This window comes from Muscardinus avellanarius (genome assembly GCF_963383645.1).
Source record: "Muscardinus avellanarius genome assembly, chromosome: 16".
In the NCBI taxonomy this organism is placed as follows: domain Eukaryota; kingdom Metazoa; phylum Chordata; class Mammalia; order Rodentia; family Gliridae; genus Muscardinus; species Muscardinus avellanarius.
Genome location: NC_137802.1, coordinates 69,174,691 through 69,196,517, shown reverse-complemented (window position 1 = coordinate 69,196,517; position 21,827 = coordinate 69,174,691). Strand labels below are relative to the sequence as shown.

Below are 21,827 nucleotides of genomic sequence, written 5' to 3'. Positions count from 1 at the left end.
GTAGAATGCCCCTGGGTTCCATCCCCATACCCACAAAATAATAATAAAGAATAACAGGATTAAAAGTATGTGTAAGAGAAAAGTAATAATAATAAAGAATAAAAAATAGGGCTGAGGTGTAGCTCGGAGCTAGAATGCCCTTGGGTTTCATCTCCAGTACTGTAAAAAAAAAAAAAAAAAAAAAGTAGCCGGGAGTGGGGGCACACGCTTGCAATCCCAGCATTCAGGAGGCTTAGACAGGAGGATCGCGGTGCACGGACAGCCTCAGCTACTTAGGCCCTCTGCAACTTAGACCCTGTTTTAAAATAAAGAATAAAGCCGGGCGTGGTGGTGCACGCTTGTAATCCCCGCGCTTGGGAGGCTGAGACAGGAGGATCGCATGGGTTCGAAGCCAGCCTCAGCTACTTAGTGAGGCTCTCAGCAACTTAGTAAGACCCTGTTTCCAAATAAAATATAAAAATGGTCTGGGAGTATAGCCCAGAAGTAGAAAGCCTCAGGGTACCACCACCAAAAAATAAAAAATAAAAAAATAGGGCAGAGAGTGTAGCTTGGAGGTTGAATGCCTGTGGGTTCCATCCCCAGACCCCCCCCACACACACACACAAAAAAGCAAGGTTGGGGGTCTAGCTTGGAGGTAGAGTACCCCTGGGTTCAATCCCCGGTACCAAAAATAAAAGAGCCCCTTTCCCTCTGGCCTGCCGGGTCCCCAGCTCTCCCCACGGAGGCCCCAGAGCCTGCTCCTGGTGCTACCTGGTGCGGGTGGGTCCTGCCGGACCTGTCCTCACCTGCCACCCCCTGCTGGCTGCAGGTAGCTTTGCAGCCCTGGACCAGGTTCAGGCCATGAATGTGAGGAAGGAGGTGGCTTGGGCGCCAGAAGCATGCTGGGACTCGAGGTGTGGGACGTGGGTCAGGGCAGCAGCTGTGTGTGCCCTCCTGCCTCCTCCCACATCTCCCTGCCCAGGCAGGGGCACGCGCTCTGGGACCCCCAGTGCTGAAGTGCCCGGTTTCCTATCCCATGTGGACAGGCGTGCCTCTTGGAAGGATGGGCAGTAGGGCCTCTCCTGCTTCTTGCTTCTGCAGCCCCCCCACACTGGGGAGCTCTTGGTTCTCAGCTAAATCCCCTACAAGGGCATCTGACCACAGGGCTGTTCCGGGCTGGCGCAGCTCGGCCCCGTCATCTCCGTGGAATGTCACCTGTGGGGTGGAGCCGGTTGAGCAGTTGGCCTCAGGAGCCCCCGCCCACCCCAGCCCAGGTCTGGGGCCCATGCAGGGAGGCCTGGGGAGAACCGAGGACCCAGGTCAGCTGCCCAGGCTCAGGACCTGGGGAGAACCGGAGGACCCAGGTCAGCTGCCCAGGGTGGGGGAGGGGCCGCCCCTGCCAGGGCCACCGTGGGAGGGCGGGGTGCGGCCAGCCCGCCTACAGAGCCGCTTTCTGGTCCAGCCTGGAGGACCCCAGCAAAGGAGGAAGCCGAGGCCCTGGAGCCGAGCCAGCCCCTCAAGGAGGCGGCGGCGACGCCCTGAGCCTCTGTCCCCTGCCTCCCTCCGCCCCCTGGCAGAGGGTGGCAGCCTCGGGCTCTTTGCATCATCCTGCGGCTTCGCTGTCTTCACCCAGGGGCAGCGGGCAGCACAGGGCAGGGCACTGCGGCCACCATGGCGACAAGCGTCTCCCACGCCCAGCGGCGCCCCCCCCTCTTGCGCCAGGCCATCAAGATAAGGCGCCGCAGGGCCAGAGACCTGCAGGACCCCCTTCCCCAAACAACTAAAGAGGTAGGAGCGACCTCGAGGAGAAGAGCCAGCCCAGGGGCGCTCAGTAGTCTTGGGGTGCAGGAGCCTGACTGTGCGCCCCCACCTAACTGCCCACCCTGTCCCAGGTTGGCAGGGTGGGGCCAGCCGCTGGGGCCTCTCGGGTGGGTGCCTCAGCCTCTCTAGCCCTCTCTTGAGGGGCCTCTCCATCCCTGCTCCTCCAGCTCCCAAGACCCCAGCTCTGAGGCAGGCTGTCCCTGCTGTGGGTGGGCTGTCTGAGGACCCCCTCGCCACCCCAGACCGGCTTGGCATCCCCCATCTCCCACCTTGGCCCCGGGCCTCTCACTTCCGCTGCTGGGGTGAAGAGCAGGCTGCTTGCCTGATAAGCTGCTCCGTTTCCTCTGGGGAAGGAAGGGCGAGCGGGTGGGGGCAGGTGGCGGAGGGCTGGGGCTGTGGGGCCAGCTGAGCGCCCATGGACCCCAGCCACAGCAGGCCAGGGGACCAGCAAGGAGCCAGACCCCCAGGAGGCCTGCTGCGGGAACAGGTGTGGGCCTTTGGTGGGCGCAGAGCGGGTGCAGGGCCTTCCTGCCTGACCCGCGGGCCTCCAGGGACACCTCGTCTCTCCACCTTGCCCCCCAGATCGAGCCTCCATCCCACCACTCCTCCCCTGAGGAGGTAAGAGTTGGGGTGGTGGGGGATGTGGCGAGGTGCGGGGAGCGGCCCTGGGGCCTCCTACTAGCCCCTCGGCGCTGGCCAAGGCCGATGACAGCGGCCTGGCGACGGAGGCAACTTCGAGCCTCAACCCCTCCGTGTACAAGGGGCGGCTCGGCCCTGCTGTGGCGCGAAGTGTGGGTGCCAGGGATGGCTGGTGGGTGGGGGGTTCCCAAGGTGACCCCGCTGTGTCTCAGCGGGACCTGCTCTACGAGGAAGCCCTCTACACCATCCTGCACCGCCTGGGCCAGCCAGAGCCCAACCATGTGATCGAGGCCTCCAAGCTGCTGCTGTACCTGCAGGAGGTGAGCCCAGCCTCCCCCACCCGCCTTCCCGGCCGCCCCACGCTCTGCCCCAGCCTCCCAAGACCCGGCCCGCCGTCTGCCTCCCCAACAGGCCTTCCAGGTGCAGCCCCAGGAGCACCAGCGGATGCTGCAGCGCGTCCAGGAGCTGGAGGTAGCCTGGGCCGGGGCACCCTGGGCAAGGAGGGGGCCTGGCATGCCCAGCTTTCTCGAGGACTCAGATCACCCCCTCTGGTCCCTCTAGAAGCCAATATTTTGTCTGAAGGCAACGGTGAAACAGGCTAAGGGCATCCTGGGCAAGGACGTCAGTGGTGAGCACAGGGTGGGCATCTGGGCTTCTTTCTGGCCCCCTTCTATTCCCACCTCCCAAACCTCCCCAGGGCTGGCCTTGGTGCCCCCACCCCGTTGGACTGGCATCTGGACTGGGAGGGTCCCCGTCCAGCTTTCCCTGTCCCTCTCCTGGGAGGAGGCTTGGCCCCCGTGGGCTGACACAGTCCTCCCCCCAGGGTTCAGTGACCCCTACTGCCTGCTGGGCATCGAGCAGGGGGTGGGTGTGCCAGAGAACAGCCCTGGGTCCCGGCGCCGGCAGAAGGCTGTGGTGAGGCACACCATCCCGGAGGAAAACACCCACCGCACCCAGGTCATCAGCCAGACACTCAACCCGGTCTGGGACGAGACCTTCATCTTGTAGGTGGCTCGGCCCCGCTCCCACTCCACCCCATCTGGGGCTCCCCTGGGCGGCAGGGTCTCCCCAGCCGGCAAGATCAGCTTCTTCCTGGCTCTGCGCAGGACGTTTGGCCCTGGGTTCTCGAGACAGGGTAGACAGGACAGACCAATGACGTAAATGGCATGCGTGCTGCGTGAGGGGAGGGTCAGGGCTCTCCTGGCGGATGGCAGGGTTCACTGAAGCCTCGCCTTGAGGCGCAGTCCGGAGGGGAGGAAGAGGTAGGCAGAGAGGGGCCCGGCGGGCGACACTGGGGATACCAGCTCTGGGTGACAGGGCCTGGCCGAGGTCCTTGCCCCCTGGCCTGATGTGTGTATGTGGGGGTGCTGCCCCCCAGGCCCTCACCCGGCCCTCTTCTCCCCATAGGGAGTTTGAGGACATAACCAACGCGAGCTTTCACCTGGACATGTGGCGAGTGGCAGGGCCTGGCCTGGGCGGGTGGGGGCGGAGCCTCCTCCCTGAGGGGTCATGGGCACTCTCCCAGGCTCTTGCTCAAATCTCTGGCCCACCAGGGACCTGGACACTGTGGAGTCTGTCAGACAGAAGCTTGGCGAGCTCACAGATCTGCATGGGCTTCGAAGGTGGGTGCGGCAGGGCTCCTGGGGAGGGAGGGGCTCCCTCTGCACACCCACCATGCGCTGGATGGGCAGATCCAGCCTGATCCCTTGCAGCGCTGGCCCATCTCCCTCATGCACCCCTCCTGACACAGGATCTTTAAGGAGGCTCGGAAGGACAAAGGCCAGGATGACTTTCTGGGGAATGTGGTTCTGAGGCTGCAGGTGAGGGGGATGGAGAGAGGGATGCAGGTGAGGGGGATGGGGGAGGGATGCAGGTGAGGGGGATGGGGAGAGGAATGCAGGTGGGGGATGGAGAGAGGGATGCAGGTAGGGGGATGGGGAAAGGGATGCAGGTGGGGGATGGAGAGAGGGAAGCAGGTGAGGGGGATGGGGAGAGGGATGCAGGTGAGGGGGATGGGGAGAGGGATGTAGGTGGGGGATGGAGAGAGGGATGCAGGTAGGGGGATGGGGAGAGGGATGCAGGTGGGGGGTGGAGAGAGGGATGCAGGTGGGGGGTGGGGAGAGGGATGCAGGTGGGGGGTGGGGAGAGGGATGCAGGTGGGGGATGGGGAGAGGGATGCAGGTGGGGGATGGAGAGAGGGATGCAGGTGGGGGATGGAGAGAGGGAAGCAGGTGGGGGATGGGGGAGGGATGCAGGTGGGGGGAATGGGGGAGGGATGCAGGTGGGGGGTGGGGGAGGGATGCAGGTGGGGGATGGAGAGAGGGAAGCAGGTGGGGGATGGGGGAGGGATGCAGGTGGGGGATGGGGGAGGGATGCAGGTGGGGGGAATGGGGGAGGGATGCAGGTGGGGGTGGGGGAGGGATGCAGGTGGGGGATGGGGGAGGGATGCAGGTGGAGGGATGGGGAGAGGGATGCAGGTGGGGGATGGGGAGAGGGAAGCAGGAGAGATGTGAAGGGTTCTTGGAGGGTTTCCAAGTCTGCACCAAGCCTCCTGGCCCCAACTCCACGCGAGCCTCTGAAGCTCAGCAGTGGTCCATTGCCCATCAGGACCTGCGCTGCCGGGAGGACCAGTGGTACCCCCTGGAGCCCTGCACTGAGACCTACCCAGACCGTGGCCAGTGCCACCTGCAGTTCCAGCTCATCCACAAGCGGGTAGGCTGGCTTGGGCCAGGGGCTGTGCCCCGTGTCTCAGTGGTCCCTCTGGGTTGGGGAGGGCTGGCTGCACCCAGCAAGGGTCTCTGCTGCTCACAGCCCTGGGGGTCCCACTGCAGAGAGCCACTGCAGCCAGCCGCTCCCAGCACAGCTACACTGTGCACCTCCACCTTCTGCAGCAGCTGGTGTCGCACGAGGTCACCCAGCACCAGGTACCACCCTCCCCCCCCAGGACGGGCTGCCCCTGGAGATGCCTGTCACTGCCTCCCAGGACGGTGCCCGGGTTCTGATACCCCTTGGTTATTCCTCTTAGGCAGGCAGCACCTCCTGGGATGGGTCGCTGAGTCCCCAGGCTGCGACCATCCTCTTTCTACATGCTACACAGAAGGACCTGTCCGACTTCCATCAGTCCATGGCGTGAGTGCGGGGCACTGTGCATAGCTCCCGGAGGGCTGTCGGGGCCTGGCAGCCCTGACCCACCCTGCCTGCTCTACTACAAGCTGGCAGCTTAGAGTCTTAACCCTCTGGAGAGTTCTCTTGGGTCCAAACTGCATATTTTAAGTTTTGATCAGTTTTGATGCTTTTAAAAATCTAGAGATTTTAAGCCGGGCGTGCTGGTACACCCTTGTAATTCCAGCATTTGGGAGGCTGAGACCGGAGGATCACGGTTCGCGGACAGCCTCAGCTACTTAGTGAGGCCCTCTGCAACTCAGTGAGACCTGGGTTCAAAATAAAGAATAAAACGCCGGGTGTGGTGGCGCACGCTTGGGAGGCGGAGACAGGAGGATCGCGCTGGTTCAAAGCCAGCCACACCGGCTTAAGAGACTCTGTTTCCACATAAAAATGTTAAAAAATAGGTCTAGGAGTGTAGCCCGTGGGAGTGTATACCGGAGGTAGAAGGGCTTCCAGGAACCCCAGTACCACCAAAAAAAAAAAAAAAAAGAATAAAAAATAGGGCTGGGGGTGTAGCTCGGAAGTCGAATGCCCCTGGGTTCCATCCCCAGACCTGCAAAAAAAATAAAAAATAAAAAATAAAAAAAAAAAATATATATATATACACACATACACACACATATATATATGTGTATATATATTTATATATACACATATATATATGTGCATATATATATATATATGAAGAGCTAAAGCCGGGCATGGTGGAACACACTTGTAATCCAGTACCTGGGAGGCTGAGGCAGGAGGATCACAGGTTCATGGCCAGCTTCAGGAACTTAGCAAGGCATTCAGCAACCTAGTGAGAACCTGTTTCCAAATAAAAGAACAAAATAGGTCTGGGGATATAGCTCAGAGTTGAATGCCCCTGGATTCCATCCTTAGTACCACCACCAAAAGAGTAAAAAAAAAAAAAAGGCCGGGCGTGGTGGTGCACTCTTGTAATAACCGCGCTTGGGAGGCAGAGACAGGAGGATCACGCAGGTTTGAAGCCAGCTGCGCTGGCTTAAGAGACCCTGTTTCCAAATAAAAAGTATAAAATAAGTCTGGGAGTGTAGCCTGGAGGTAGAAGGGCTTCCAGGAACCCCAGTACCACCAAAAAAAAAAAAAAAAAAAAAAAAGGCAGTCAAAATAAAGAGTAAAAAAAAAAAAAAAAGGGCTGGGGGTGTAGTTCAGAGGTACAATGCCCCTGGGTTCCATCCCCAGTACTGCAAAAAAAAAAGAAAAAAAATAGACCTGGGCGTGGTGGCGCACGCTTGTAATCCCCGCGCTTGGGAGGCGGAGACAGGAGGATGGCGCTGGTTCGGAGCCAGCTGCGCCGGCCTGAGAGACCCTGTTTCCAAAAATAAAAAAGTATAAAGTAGGTCTGGGAATGTAGCCCAGAGGTAGAAGGGCTTCCAGGAACCCCAGTACCACAATAATAATAATAATAATAATAATAATAATAATAATAATAAATAATAGCAACAACAATAATAATAGTAGTAGTAATAAAAAGAGCTGAAGATGTAGCTTGGAGATAGAATGTCCCTGGTTTTAATCCCCAATATCACACACACACACACACACACACACACACACACACACACACACACAAGAAAGGAAGAAAAAAGAAGAGAGAAAAGAGAAGAAAGAAAGAAGGAAAGAGAAAGGAAAAGAAACAGGTTTCTCGCTAAGTTGCTGAGGCTGGCCTCAGAGCTGCAATCCTCCTGTCTCAGCCTCCCAAGTACTGGGATTACAGGTGTGTGCCACCACACCCAGCTTCGAGCAAGCCAACTTAAGAGATGGGCAATTTAAGGTGTATTCATTCGAGTCACCCCCTTATGCCATTTTGGCATGGGGCTGTATTTCTATTTTCTGTATTTCTATCTTTCTAATAAACTTCTTTAAATCTTAAAAAAAAAAAAGAGAGAGATGGGAGATCTGACAGGCATCAGTGGAGTGGGCTGTGGAGCGGGGAGGCCTGTGGCTCCAGGGCCTGGCTGAGGCTGCCTGTCCCCACAGGCAGTGGCTGGCCTATAGCCGCCTCTACCAGAGCCTGGAGTTCCCCAGCAGCTGTCTCCTGCACCCCATCACCAGTATGGAGTACCAGTGGATCCAGGGCCGCCTTCAGGGAGAGCAGGTGGGCATGGGGGGCGGCGGGGCGCTGGGCAGGCAGCGCTGGGGCGGGGTGGCAGCTCCCAGCTCCTGTCTCCGGCCTCGCCTCGCAGCTGGAGGAGCTAGCCGCCTCGTTCACCTCCCTGCTGGCCTATGGCCTCTCCCTCATCCGGAGGTTCCGCTCTGTCTTCCCCCTTTCTGTCCCTGACTCCCCGGCCCGGCTGCAGTCTCTCCTCAGGTCAGTGGCGGTGCCGCTGCTTCTGCGGGGGTGTCGGGGACGTGGGGCACCTGCAGGGCCGCGGGAGGAGGGATAGGGGCACAGCGGGCAATGGGGAAGCTGTCTCCCAGGGTCCTGGTACAGATGTCCAAGATGAAAGCCTTTGGCGAGCTGTGCCCAGACTGCGCCCCGCTGCCCCAGCTGGTGACCGAGGCCCTGCGGGTATGGACGCCTCCCTGGGGCGGGAGGGCGGGCGCCTGGACCCGCACCCCTCCCTGCTCACTGCCTCTCTGCCCACAGTCTGGCACAGTCGAGTGGTTTCACATGAAGCAGCAACACCATCAGCCCATGGTGCAGGTAGGCTGGCCGCGGCGGGCGGGGCGGGCCCTGGGGCGGGGCTGGGCTCCGGCTCTGCTGTCACCTCCAAACAGAAGCTGAGCATCCCCTCCGGCCGCAAGTGTCAAACTCTGTCTCCAGCAGGGTGTGGTGGTGCACACGCCAGTACCTGGGAGGCTGAGACTGGAGGGTCGCAGGGTCGCAGCCAGCCTCAGCTACTTAGTGAGGCCCTATGCGATTTAGTGAGCCCCTGTTTCAAAATAAAGAATAAAAAATAAGAGCTGGGTGAGATGGTGCACGCTTATAATTTCAGCATTCCGGAGGCTGAGACAGGAGGATCACAGTTCGCGGACAGCCTCGGCTACTTAGTGAGGCCCTTTGCAATTCAGTGAGACCCTGTTTCAAAATAAAGAATAAAAAATAGGGCTGGGAGTGTAGCTTAGAGGTAGAAAGCCCCTGGGTTCCATCCCCAGTGTGTGTGGGGAGAATAAAAAGTAAGGCTGGGGTATAACTTGGAGGTAGAAGGCCCCTGAGTTAAATCCCCAGTTCTTGGGGGGGGGGGGAAAGAAAGAAAAAAAAAAAGAAGAGAAAAAAGAAAAAGAAAAGAAAAGAAATAGGCCTGGAGGTGTAGCTCAGAGGTGGAATGCCCCAGGTTTAATCTCCATCTCACACACACACACACACACACACACACACACACACACACACACACACACCATACACACTGTCTCCTGCTATCCTGGGTCACCTGTGGCTTCCTTTGCCCATACATTCTGCTAGGGGGGAGTCTGGGCAGAGCCTTTCTTGTCCCTGTCCAGCTCTGTGCTGGGTAGTGGGGGATGGATTCTCCAGGCGGCCCCTGCTCGCTCGCCCAGCCCACCTGTGTCCCCCCAGGGCTTGCTGGAGGCCGGCAAGGCCTTGCTGAGCCTGGTACAGGACATCACAGGCGACTTGCATCAGTGCCAGCGCACGTGGAACAAGGTCTTCCACAAGTGAGCAGCCGTGGGCGGGGGCAGCGGCCCAGGGAGCCCGGTGCGCGCCCCGGTTCACCTCTGTCTTTTCTTCAGCGTCCTCAAGATCCATCTCTTCTCTGTGGCTTTCCTGGAGCTGCAGTGGCTGGTGAGGCCTCCACCGAGCCCGGGCGCCCCTCCGCCCCGCCGCGCAGCCCTGTCCACTGGGCCTTTCTTTGCAGGTGGCCAAGAGAGTGCAGGACCACACGTCGGCGGTGGGCAGCCGCGTGTCCCCAGAGCTGGGCGAAAGCCTGTTCCAGCTCTACATCAGTCTTAAGCAGCTCTGCCAGCTGCGCCCGGTCCCTTCGGACAGGTAGGCGGCAGGCGCCTGTGGTGGCCCACAGGCATGCAAGATAGCCCCAGCCGTCCCCCGGCTGAGCCCCGGCTCTCCCCAGGAGCAAGGTCCTGGCGCTGGACAGTTTCCACCGCTGGTTCCAGCCGGCCATCCCCTCCTGGCTGCAGAAGACGTACAGCGTGGCGCTGGAGAGGGTGCAGCGCGCAGTGCAGATGGACAAGGTGGGGCTGGGCCCTGGGTGGGACAGGGCTGGGGGCTCTGCTGGGACCTCTGGACACAGTAGGAGCATCCCTGGGGGGCGCTCTTGAGGCTAGATGTGCAAAAAACGTTGCCTCGTGGCATCCTAGGTTAACCGTGGCTCCTGTTGCCTGGTGAGCCTGGGCGGAGCCTTGCTTGTCTCCATGCTGGGCTCTGTGGGGTGGACTGTCAGTGTCCTGAGCTCTCTCTTCTAAGTGCCCCGTCTTCCCCAGCTGGTGCCCCTGGGAGAGCTGACCAAGCACAGTACCTCAGCGGTCGATCTGTCCACCTGCTTCGCCCAGATCAGCCACACTGCCCGGCAGCTGGACTGGCCGGACCCAGAGGAGGCCTTCATGATCACTGTCAAGTTCGTGGAGGTGCAGAGTTCTCCCTTGCGTGCCTCACCTTTCTGGAACAGCCTCATAGCCTCCCCACCTCTCTGCCCTGCTTTCTCCAGGGCTAGGAGACTCCCTGGGCCTGTGTCTTACATTCCCCCAGGTTGCTGGGATTCCCCACCCTGTTGCTCAGCTCCCTGTTCCCCAACCTTAGGACACCTGCCGGCTGGCCCTGGTGTACTGCAGCCTCATAAAGGCCCGGGCCCGCGAGCTCTCTGCAGGCCAGAAGGACCAGGGCCAGGCAGCCAACATGGTAGGTGCCACAGCTGGGCTTGCGCGGCCGGCCGGGGTGCGCTGGAGCCCGCCGGCGCTGGCGCTGCTCCAGAGCCCCGTGTTCTTCCCGTGCCTGTCCCCAGCTGTGCGTGGTGGTGAATGACATGGAGCAGCTGCGGCTGGTGATCGGCAAGCTGCCCACCCAGCTGGCCTGGGAGGCCCTGGAGCAGCGGGTCGGGGCTGTGCTGGAGCAGGGGCAGCTGCACAACACGCTACATGCCCAGCTGCGGGGCGCGCTGGCCGGGCTGGGCCACGAGATCTGCACCGGTGTCCGCACTCTGGCCGAGCAGGTACCTCGTCTCGCCCTGCAGACCTTGCCCCCTCAGGGGGACTCCGGCGAATGTCTGTCGCCGGCCCCTTCATCTACCGCTTTCGTGTCCTCAGCTGGAGGTGGGCATTGCCGAGCACATCCAGAGCCTCGTGGGGGTCAGAGAGTCTGTTCTGCCTGAAGACGTGAGTGGCCGTCCTGCTCACTGACCATGGAGGCCAGCTCCGTGGGCCTGGGGTGGGACGGGTCCCAGTATGTGGGGCTGCGGGCCTTGGCAGGGTTTGAGATGGGTCCTGGGCTTGTCACCTCCTGGGCCTGTCTCCTCCCTGGATGCTCAGGGGCAGGCTGGGTCCCTGCCTGGCCTCCCCTGAGCAAGGCTGCTAAGGGGCAGCCCCAGCTTTGCAGCTCGGAGGGCCTGGGCGCACACGCCCGTTCACGCCCACCAGCCGCCCTCAGTCGGTCTCCTCCTAGGGAAGAAGAGTGACCTCCCGTTAAATGGGGGGGAGCCAGTCACTGATTCACCAGCTGTTTAGTAAGCACCCACTTCGTCCTGGGGATGCAGCCGTGACGGACGACGTGTCCCCCAATTCCCGTCGTCCTAGAACCCACGTCCTAGTGGGAGAAGCGAACGGAGCGCTAAGTCTGGAAGTAAATGTAACTGTAGCCTCCGTTAGAGCCCCAGCTGTCAGGACACATCCAGATGTGTGTGAGCACGCATACACTTACACAGGGCGTTAGAGAATGAAGTGCTGAAGAGAAGAATGAAATCGAGAAGGTGGGGGCGTATCAGGGGGCTGGATTTTCAGACAGCAGCAGGGGGAGTCCTTGTCCAGAGGGTGAGGCTGAGTCAAGGCCGACAGGAAGCAAGGGAGGCAGCTGGGGGATTCCCAGACAAAGAGCAGTCCAGGCAGAGGGAACGGCAAATGCAAAGGCCCTGAGGCCTGTGCCTGGCTGCAGAGGAAGCCAGTGTGCAGGAGCAGAGAGAGGAAGGCACAGAGGCCAGAGCCCGCCCAGCACACACTACGCACACAAAAGCTCAGAGAACAGGCCGAAGTGGGCCTGGCCCAAACATGGCGCTTCTCACCCCTCCCCAGGCCATTGTGCCCCTGATGAAGTTCCTGGAGGTGAAGCTTTGCTACATGAACACCAACCTGGTACAGGAGAACTTCAACAGGTCTGCGCAGCCCCCGCCCTGCAGGGCCCGGCCGCTCCTCCCGCCTGCCCATGTCGGGGTCTCAGTATCCATGGGGGTGTGGTGTGAGGCCCTTCCGTGAGCTCCCTTAGCGGTCACCCTCTGCTCCAGTGGCGCTCACTTCTTTATTTTGAAACGGTGTCACTGAGTTGCAGAGGCCTCACTCAGTAGCTGAGGCGGGTTACCCAACCTAATCCTCCTGTCTCAGCCTCCCAAGTACTGGTATTACAGGCATGTGCCACCATGCCCGGCTAGTTAGGGTCTCTAAAGTAAAGGGTGGGGGCCGAGAGCGTGGGCTCCGGGCACCTTGTTTGGGCTCCGGTTTCGCTGCTCCTCGGTGCCTTTGAGAAGCTGCTCAGGTTTTCAGTGCGATGATCATAGTTCTGGCCCCTCCCGCGGCCTGGATGGGGCGTGTGACCTGTGGTCAGTGGCAGGGTAGGAAGTGGCCAGTGACTGTAGTGATGCTGATGGGCTCCGCCTCCAGTGGAGTGGGGGCCTGAGGAGGCTGCCGTGCCCTCTCCTAGAGCTCTGCGCTCCTTCCCCGGACAGCCAGGGCCCTGGAACCTGAGTTTCTTTATTTTATTATTTTATTTTTAATTTTTTTGGTACTGGGGATGGAACCCAGGAGCATTCTACCTCCGAGCTACACCACTAGCCCTATTTTTTCCCTTTCTTTCTTTCTTTCTTTCTTTCTTTCTTTCTTTCTTTCTTTCTTTTCTTTTGGATCTGGGGATGGAACCCAGGGGCATTCTACTTCCAAGCTACACCCCCTGCCCTATTTTTTATTCTTAATTTGAAACAGGGTCTCACTAAGTTGCAAAGGGCCTCATAAGTAGCTGAGACTGTCCTTGGACCATTGTCCTCCGGTCTCAGCCTCCCGAATGCTGGGATTACAAGCATGCGCCACCACGCCTGGCTGAATTCATTTCTTTGGCCATTTTATATCATTTATTCAGCCTTCCCCCTCCCCATAAACCAGAATCACCTCTCCGCTAACAGGAGCTTTGCCCAAAAGCTTTTAGAAGCCGGGCGTGGTGGCGCACGCTTGTAATCCCAGCATTTGGGAGGCTGAGACCAGAAGATCGTGGTTCGCAGACAGCCTCAGCTACTTAGTGAGACCCTGTTTCAAATAAAGAATAAAAAAACCGGGTGTGGTGGTGCACGCTTGTAATCCCCGTGCTTGGGAGGCAGAGACAGGAGGATTGCACTGGTTCGAAGCCAGCCGCGCTGTTTCCAAATAAAAAAAATAGGTCTGGGAGTGTAACCCGGAGGTAGAAGGGTTTCCAGGAACCCCAGCTCCACCAAAAAAAAAAAAAAAAAAAAAAAAAAAAAGCATTTAGAACATAGAGCCCGGTGCTTAACTGTGTTGAATGCTGAGCGTGCCAACGTGTTGAACATAGCGGGCTTACTGGTGCACGGTTGCCTGTAATCCTGTCCATGGGAGGCTGAGACAGGAGGGCCACCGCTCCCACACGGTCGCCTGGGTCCCCAAAGCCTCCCCTTTCTCAGAGCACCTTTGCTTCCTTCTCCATCCTCCTGCCCTGTGTCCGGCGCCCCTCTGCCCTCGGCCAGCCTCCTGACCCTGCTCTGGACACACACGCTCACCGTGTTGGTGGAGACAGCCGCCTCCCAGCGCAGCTCGCCCCTGGCCTCCAGCAGACTGAAGGTTGCCCTGCAGGTAATAATGGCAGCCCCGGGGAGAATAACCCTGGAGGAGAGTCCCCGAGTCACCTCTGATGTCTCCCCCAGTACCTGGAGATCTGCTTCCACGCTGAGGGCTGTGGCTTGCCACCCGAGGCCCTGCACACGGCCACCTTCCAGGTAGGAGTCTGGTGATATCTTCGTCAGGGCATGGAGCCTGCCTTTCTGTACTCAGACCAGCAACATAATTTGTGGGGTGCAGTGAAAAATGAAAAGATGGGCCCCTTATTCAAAAATGATTCCCGGGCCAGGAGTGGTGGCGCACGCTTGTAATTCCAACGTTTGGGCGGCTGAGACAGGAGGATGGCGCAGGTTCAAAGCCAGCCTCAGCTACTTAGTGAGGCCCTATGAAACTCAGTGAGACCCTGTTTCAAAATAAAGAATAAAAATAGGGCTGAGGGTGTAGGTCGGAGGTAGAATGCTCCTGGGTTCCATCCCCAGTACCGCAAAAATACCAAAAACTACAACAGCAACAAAAACAATTCCCAGGAGCTTAGTGTGGTAGCACATGCCTGTACTCCTAACACTTGGGAGGCTGAGACAGGAGGAACACAGGTCTGAGGCTCTAGCACAGTAGAGACTGTTTCAAAGTAAAAAATTAAAAAGGAGCCGGGTGTGTTGGCACATACTTGTAATCCCAGCATTCGGGAGGCTGAGACAGGAGGATTGTGGTTTGTGGACAGCCTCAGCTACTTAGTGAGGCCCTTTGCAACTCAGTGAGACCCTGTTTCAAAATGAAGAATAAAAAATAAGCCGGGCGTGGTGGCGCACGCTTGTAATCCCAGCATTCGGGAGGCTGAGACCTGAGGACAGCCTCAGCTAAATAGTGAGGCCCTCTGCAACTCAGTGAGACCCGGTTTTAAAATAAAGAATAAAAAATAGGGCAGGGGGTGTAGCTCGGAGATCAAATGGCCCTGGGTTCCATCCCCAGACCCGGAAAAAAAAAAAAAAAAAAAAAAAAAAAGGCTAGGGGTGTAGTTCAGAGATAGAATGCCACTCAGTACTGAAAAAAAAATTTAAAAGATTCTGGGAGTATAGTCAGTGGTAGAATGCCCCTGGGTCCAATCCCCAGTACAAAGAAAGAAAAAAAAAATAATATGTGGACGGGATATATGAGTAAAGTGCTTACCTAGCATGCACAAGAACCTGGGTTCAATCCCTAGAACAGGAAAAAAAAAAAATACAATTTTTTTTTAAGATGGCAACAGCAGAGCATTAACCCCAAAGTGGTACCTTCAAAGCGCAGGGGCCTCGTGTGCCTGCATGGGGCGGGGGCATGTCCACGCAGTCATCTGTCCTGCCGGGACATTGCTGCGGTGCGGTCCTCCCGTGGCCCCGGCACCCCAGTCCCGCTCCAGGCCGCAGCCCGGTCCTGACGCAGGTGCCTGCGTGGCTGTGCCGTTCCAGGCTCTGCAGAGAGACCTGGGGCTGCAGGCGGCCTCCAGCCGGGAGCTCGTCCAGAAGTACTTCTGCAGCCGCATCCAGCAGCAGGTGAGGGACCCTCCCCCGCCCTGCACCCGCGCGGCCACCTCGCCCTGCCCTGCTCTGCCCCAGCCCCCCTGCGCCTTGCCCCACGCCCAGGGGGAGACCACCTCCGAGGAGCTGGGCGCCGTCACCGTCAAGGCCTCCTACCGCGCGTCCGAGCAGAAGCTCCGCGTGGAGCTGCTCAGCGCCTCCAGCCTGCTGCCCCTGGACTCCAACGGTGAGTGGGCAGCCCGCCATCCCAGCGCCTCGGGGCCCGCGGGCGCTCCGGGTGCGTTTCCTCGGGTGACCGGGAGGGGGCAGCGCTGCCAAGCGGCGCAGCCGCCAGAGGGAGAGCTGGAAAAACTCAAGCCAGCCCCAGCCCCAGCTCCAGCTCCCGCTCCCCTGGCCACCTGCCAGGCTCCAGCGACCCCTTCGTCCAGCTGACCTTGGAGCCCAGGCACGAGTTCCCTGAGCTGGCTGCCCGGGAGACCCGGAAGCACAAGAAGGACCTTCACCCGTTGTTTGATGAGACCTTTGAATTGTGAGTGGGCCCCCGCCCCTCCCCAGCCCCTCCTCTCTTCCCCGGAGCCCCCTCAAGGGGCACCTGAGATGATCACAGCGGCTGAGGGAGGGAAGGAGCCCCTGGGAGACAGTTCTCTTCCCCTGTGGGGGCGGAGGGGTGGGGGGTGGCTGAGTCCTAACACGCTGAATTCAGAGGCTCCCAGGGAAGGTCCCCTGGGCTTTGCTCTGTTGACCAAGACAAGTGGGTCCAGGGACACAGGACCCCTGATTTAAAGAATACCCGCTGGGCGGGCGTGGTGGCGCACGCTGGTAATTCCAGTACATAGGAGGCTGAGACAGGAGGATCGCACAGGTTCGAAGCTAGCCTCAGCTATTTAGTGAGGCTCTCACAACTTAGTAAGACCCTATGTTTAATAAAATATAAAAATAGGTCTGGGAGTGTAGCCCAGAGGTAGAAAGCCCCTGAGTTCCATCCCCAGTACCACACACACACACTCACAAAAAAAAAAAAAAAAGAATAAAAAATCAGGCTGGGGGTGTAGCTTGGAGGTAGAATGCCCCTGGATTCCATCCCTAGTACTGTTAAATAAATAAATAAGCCGGGCATGGTGGCGCACGCTTGTAATCCCTGCGCTTGGGAGGCTGAGACAGGAGGATCGTGTAGGTTCGAAGCCAGCCTCAGCTACTTAGTTAGTGAGGCTCTCAGCAACTTAATGAGACCCTGTTTCCAAATAAAATTAAAAAAAAAAAAAAGGTCTGGGAGTATAGCCCGGAGATAGAAAGCCCCTGGGTTCAGCCCCCAGTACCACCAAAATAAATTAATAAATAAAAATAAAAAAATAATAATAGGCCGGGCGTGGTGGCGCACGCTTGTAATCCCCGCGCTTGGGAGGCAGAGACAGGAGGATCGCACAGGTTCGAAGCCAGCCGCGCGCGCTGGCTTAGGAGACCCTGTTTCCAAATAAAAATGTAAAAATAGGTCTGGGAGTGTAGCCCAGAGGTAGAAGGGCTTCCCGGAACCCCAGGACCACTAAAAAAAAAAAAAAAAAAGATAGCAGCCCAGAGTCAGCATGCGTGATGCACAGGGCGGGGATGTGCCCGGCTGAGAGCTGGCATAGCAGTGTGCTCATCCTCAGTAAGGAAGGGGCGACCCATGTCTTGGAGCCAGGGACGGTGGTGGCAGTCTCAGGCGGGTGACTGAGCCTAACTCTGTCCCCACCAGCCTGGTGCCTGCTGAGCCGTGTCAGAAGGATGGAGCATGCCTGCTGCTCACCGTGCTGGACCACGACACGCTGGGGGCAGATGATCTGGAAGGGGAGGCCTTCCTGCCACTGTGTTCAGTGCCTGGGCTGCCCGGCACAGAAGAGCCTGGAGAGGTGCCCCAGACCCGCCTACCCCTCACGTACCCCGCGCCCAACGGTAGGCGGCAGCCCCAGGGAGCGCGGGGCGGGGACGGGGTGCCTGGGAAGCTTGCAGGGAGGGGCCCAGAGAAGTACCTCTGTGCCCTGGGCACCCTCCTCCATTGCTGAGAAGTCCAGCAAGTCTCTTGGTCTAATTGAGAGACCAGTGAATGTGTGTGTGTGTGTGTGTGTGTGTGTGTGTACGCGCGCATGTGCGTGTGTGGTGCCAGGGATGAAACCAAGGGACATTCTGTCTCTGAGCTACACCCCCAGCCCTTTTTTGTATTGTTTTGAAACAGGGTCTGAGTTGTCAAGGGCCCCACTAAGTAGTAGCTGAGGCTGTCTGTGAACCGCCATCCTCCTGTCTCAGCCTCCCAAATGCTGGGGTTACAGGCATTTAAAGTCCGGCTGAGACCAGTGAAAAAAATTTTTTTAAAGATTTAAAGAAGTTTATTTAAAAGATAGGAATACAGCCGGGCGTGGTGGCGCACGCTTGTAATCCCCGCGCTTGGGAGGCAGAGACAGGAGGATCGCATGGGTTCGAAGCCAGCCTCAGCTACTTAGTGAGGCTCTCAGCAACTTAGCGAGACCCTGTTTCCAAATAAAATATAAAAAAGGTCTGGGAGTATATCCTGGAGAAAGCCTCTGGGTTCCACCCCCAGTACCACCAAAAAAAAGAAAAGTTGCTTTTTTCAGATGGTGGTGGTGGTGTGTTTAAATGGTTTCCTTTAGCCGGGCGTGGTGGCGCACGCTTGTAATCCCCGCGCTTGGGAGGTGGAGACAGGAGGATCGCTTGGGAGGTGGAGACAGGAGGATCGCGCAGGTTCGAAGCCAGCCGCGCCCGCTGGCTTAGGAGACCCTGTTTCCAAATAAAAATGTAAAAATAGGTCTGGGAGTGTAGCCCGGAGGTAGAAGGGCTTCCAGGAACCCCAGTACCACCAAAATAATAATAATAATAATAATAATAATAATAATAATATAAAATAAATACATAAAATAAAATAAAATAGGTCTGGGAGTGTAGCCGGAGGTAGAAGGGCTTCCAGGAACCCCAGTACCACCAAAAAAAAAAAAAAAAAATAGGAATACAGAAAATAGAAATACAGCCCCATGCCAGAGTGGCATGGAGGGGTGACTCGAATGAATACACCCGAGACCAGTGAAATTTAAGCTTGGTGAAGGGCCAGGTGACTCTTCCTAGAGGAAAGCCTTCACGGAGTTTACCAGGGAGAGAGGAGCCTGTATCTCTGACCAGAGCACACATTTCTGCGAAGAACTTCCTAGGCTTGATTTCGCATTACTATTGATAAATGCAGCTAGCCTTTACAATTCTTACAACCTGTCACTAAGGCTGGTATTATTAGTGTTATTTTACATACTGAGGCATGAAGGTTAACTGGCTAGCTTCAGGCTCTCATATTAAAAAATAGTGTTGAGCCAGGCGTGGTGACGTACACTTGTAATCCCAGTTCTTGGGAGGCTGAAATGGGGGGATTGCAGTTAGAACAATCCCAGCAATTTAGCGAGACTCTCAATTTAGTGAGACTTTATTTCAAAGTAAAGGATAAAAAATAGTGCTAGGGGTGTAGCTTGGAGGTAGAATGCCCCCAAGTAATCCCAGTATTTAGGAGGCTAGGACAGTAGGGTTGCTGGTTTGAGGCTAAACTCAGCAACTTAGTAAGACCTTATTTCAAAATAAATAAATAAATAAATAGAGCCAGGCGTGGTGGCGCACGCTCATCATCCCCGCACTTGGGAGGCGGAGACAGGAGGATCGTGCTGGTTCGAAACCAGCCACGCTGGCTTAAGAGACTCTGTTTCCAAATAAAAAAGTATAAAACAGGTCTGGGAGTGTAGCCCGGAGGTAGAAGGGTTCCCAGGAACCCCAGTACCACAAATAAATAAATAAATAAATAAATAAATAAATAAATAAACAAACAAATAAATAGATAGAGCCGGGTGTGGTGGCACATGTGCTTATGAACCTAGTACAGGGAAGACCCAGGAGGATCATGGTTCACAGATAGCCTCAACTACTCGGTGAGGCCCTCTGCAACTTAGTGAGACCTTGTTTCAAAATAAAGAATAAAGCCAGGTGTGGTGGCGCAGGCTTGTAATCCCAGCATTTGGGAGGCTGAGACAGGAGGATTGCGGTTCACAGACAGCCTCAGCTACTACTTAGTGAGTTGCCTTTTGCAACTCAGTGAGCTCTTGTTTCAAAATTAAAAATATAAACAGATGATAGGGCTGGGGGTATAGCCCAGAGGTAGAACACCTCTGGGTCCAATTCCCAGTAGCAGAAAAACAGATTTTTTTTTTTTTTTTTTTGGTGGTACTGGGGGTGGAACCCAGAGGCTTTCTACCTCCAGGCTATACTCCCAGACCTATTTTATATTTTTTGGAAACAGGTTCTCGCTAAGTTGCTGAGAGCCTCATTAGTAGCTGAGGCTGGCTTCGAACCTGCGTGGTCCTCCTGCCTCAGCTTCCCAAGCACGAGGATTACAATCACGCGCCACCATGCCCGGCAGAAAAACAGATTTTTTAAAAGGTACTGGTTGCCTGGCATGGTGGCGCTCACTTGTAATCCCCGCGCTTGGGAGGTGGAGACAGGAGGATCGCGCAGGTTCGAAGCCAGCCTTGCTGGCTTAAGAGACCCTGTTTCCAAATAAAAATATAAAAATAGCCCTGGGAGTGTAGTCCAGAGGTAGAAGAGCTTCCAGGAACCCTAGTACCACCAAAAAAAAAAAAAAAAGGTAGTGGTCACTTCCTCAGGCCTGTGGGTGCTTCTCCCTCGTCAGGACCCTTTTGGGAGTCGGGCTGGAGTGCCTTGGTCACTGGCTTCCTTCCAGACTAGGGGTGCAGTGGGGCAGGCTGTGTCCCCAAGAGCCTGGCCCCCTGACCCCCAAACCTGTCTCCTCAGGGGATCCGATCCTGCAGCTGCTGGAGAGCCGAAAGGGCGATCGGGAGGCTCAGGCTTTCGTGAAGCTGCGGAGGCAGCGGGCCAGGCAGGCCTCCCAGCATGCCTCGCGACCAGGGCCGTAGGGTGGCTGTCGGTGAGGGGCTTGTCCCTGGCGGGGTCCTAAAAGGTCAGGTCTTCCCCACCACAGCACGGCCCTCCAGCCGGGCCGTGATGAGCAAGGTTGGACTCCCTCCTTCTCCCCAGCCCTGGCAGTTCTCTGCCACATCCCAGCACCAGGGACGCTGTTCCTGTGGAGCAGGCCCAGCCATCTGCCTCTGTCTGCCTCCCAGCCTGTCTTTTGGGGTGTGAGTGCTGGGCTGCTGGGCGTGGGCCGCGGGCACAGGGCCAGGCGTAGCTCCAGCTGCCCAGGCAGAGGATGGGTGATGCCGTCATTAGCAGGAGCCTGGGGCCAGGGACTTAGGCTTGGGGTGAGAGCTGGAAGGCACCGAGGAACAGAAGCAGAGGACATTGTGACTGTGCTGAGGCCTCCCTTGGAAGGCAGCTGCCACCGAGAGACTTCCCTAGCAAAAATAAACTATCCACCGTCCTCTTACACAACATCTGTGGGCCTCCATCAGCTTGGCCAGGCCACACGCGCGCCTCCCCAGCCCTGGGGAGCCCCCCCCTCCAGTCTTGCTTGGCCAGGCAGAGGCAGGCGTGGGCGCCCGCCGCAGCAGAAGGCAAAGGCGGTTGATGTCACTGGCATTTGACTGTGGGCTTCAACAGACCATCTTACCAGGTCCATCAGGGACTGCGGCTGCTGCTCAGGGCCGAAGTCCTGGGGAAAGGGCGGCTGCTCTGGACAGCGGAAGGGGCAGGACTACATGGGGAAGGGACCCTGGTCTGCGCAGGCCGAGGGAAGAGGGAGGAGGGGGCTCTGGCAAGAGAACCAGTGAGCTCCAGATGTTTCTTCGCCCAGCACAGCCCAGAGGCAGGGCACTTCCTCGGCGTTCCCCTTTCTTCTTAGCTTTTATACAAACCATTCCAGAGGGAGGGCACTGTCTGTCCCTCAGAGAGACCACCAGGGGCCCTCGTGCCTTCTGAAAACAGCAATAAGGAAAGCACGGCAGCGAGGACAGAGGCCCAAGAGGTCACAGAGGTCCTGGGTCACAGGACAGGACTCTCCTGAGGGCACAGCTGCCCCAGGCCTTGGAGGACTCAAGAGCGTGTGCAGCTGCCTGGACACACCCGAGGGCGTGGGCTCCCCCGCACCAGAGTCTGGAGGCCCCTCACCTGGGACCCGCTCCCCAAGAAAACAAGCTACCACTCAAGTTCATATTTTATTTCCAATAGTTTGCTTTGTCGGTTTTTGTAAAAAAGGAGAAAGTTTTCACTTAATTCATTGAAAGCCCTTTCGTGCTGAGCCCAAGGAGGCGCCTGGGCCAGGGCAGACCCTTCGCCACCCTCCGGAGCCTGCACCCCCAGTGCTGGGAGCCAGGTCAGTTCCCTCCGCCTGCTCTGCCCTCCCGCCCCCGCCGTATCTCTCTCTGTACAGAACAATTTTTAAAATTGAAGCTAAGACACAATATACATTGGACAGGCACACACACACATGCACACGGGCGTCTGCCTCGACGGGCAGGACGTCAGCTGCACTCGGAGAGCACCAGGGAATGCATACGGAGCCCTCCTGGCACGGAGGGCAGGGCCTGCGCCCCCTTGGTCCTCAGGCTGCAACCCCCCCAATTGCCCTGCTAGCTGCCAGAGGGAGGGGCGACGGCATAGTGCCGCGCCAAAGCGGGCGGTGGCCCCGGGCCTAGGGAGGCTGCTCTGGGGAGTCCAGGAGCAAAGGACTGAGGGATCCCTAGGCCTCAAGGACCTGGGGGCAGAACTGGCCTTGGCCCTCCAGGGGCTCCA

General features: G+C 57.7%; 1 protein-coding gene across 1 annotated transcript; it reads left to right on the top strand.

Moving 5' to 3' along the window:
* Positions 1–1,578: 1,578 nt before the first annotated feature.
* UNC13D (unc-13 homolog D) lies at positions 1,579–20,053 on the top strand (the record flags this gene model as incomplete). The annotated part of the gene is made up of 32 exons (XM_080712428.1): positions 1,579–1,767; positions 2,383–2,418; positions 2,652–2,759; positions 2,851–2,910; positions 3,001–3,067; positions 3,263–3,443; positions 3,847–3,891; positions 3,993–4,061; positions 4,190–4,259; positions 5,047–5,151; positions 5,271–5,363; positions 5,465–5,568; positions 7,609–7,726; positions 7,815–7,939; positions 8,050–8,140; positions 8,219–8,275; positions 9,149–9,246; positions 9,322–9,373; positions 9,447–9,577; positions 9,660–9,780; positions 10,030–10,173; positions 10,346–10,444; positions 10,548–10,754; positions 10,849–10,917; positions 11,827–11,906; positions 13,497–13,602; positions 13,674–13,745; positions 15,033–15,116; positions 15,207–15,327; positions 15,507–15,630; positions 16,834–17,030; positions 19,932–20,053. Exons 1-32 carry the CDS (start codon positions 1,651–1,653, stop codon positions 20,051–20,053), a joined length of 3,273 nt encoding a protein of 1,090 aa, XP_080568554.1. The 5' UTR covers positions 1,579–1,650.
* Positions 20,054–21,827: the final 1,774 nt, after the last annotated feature.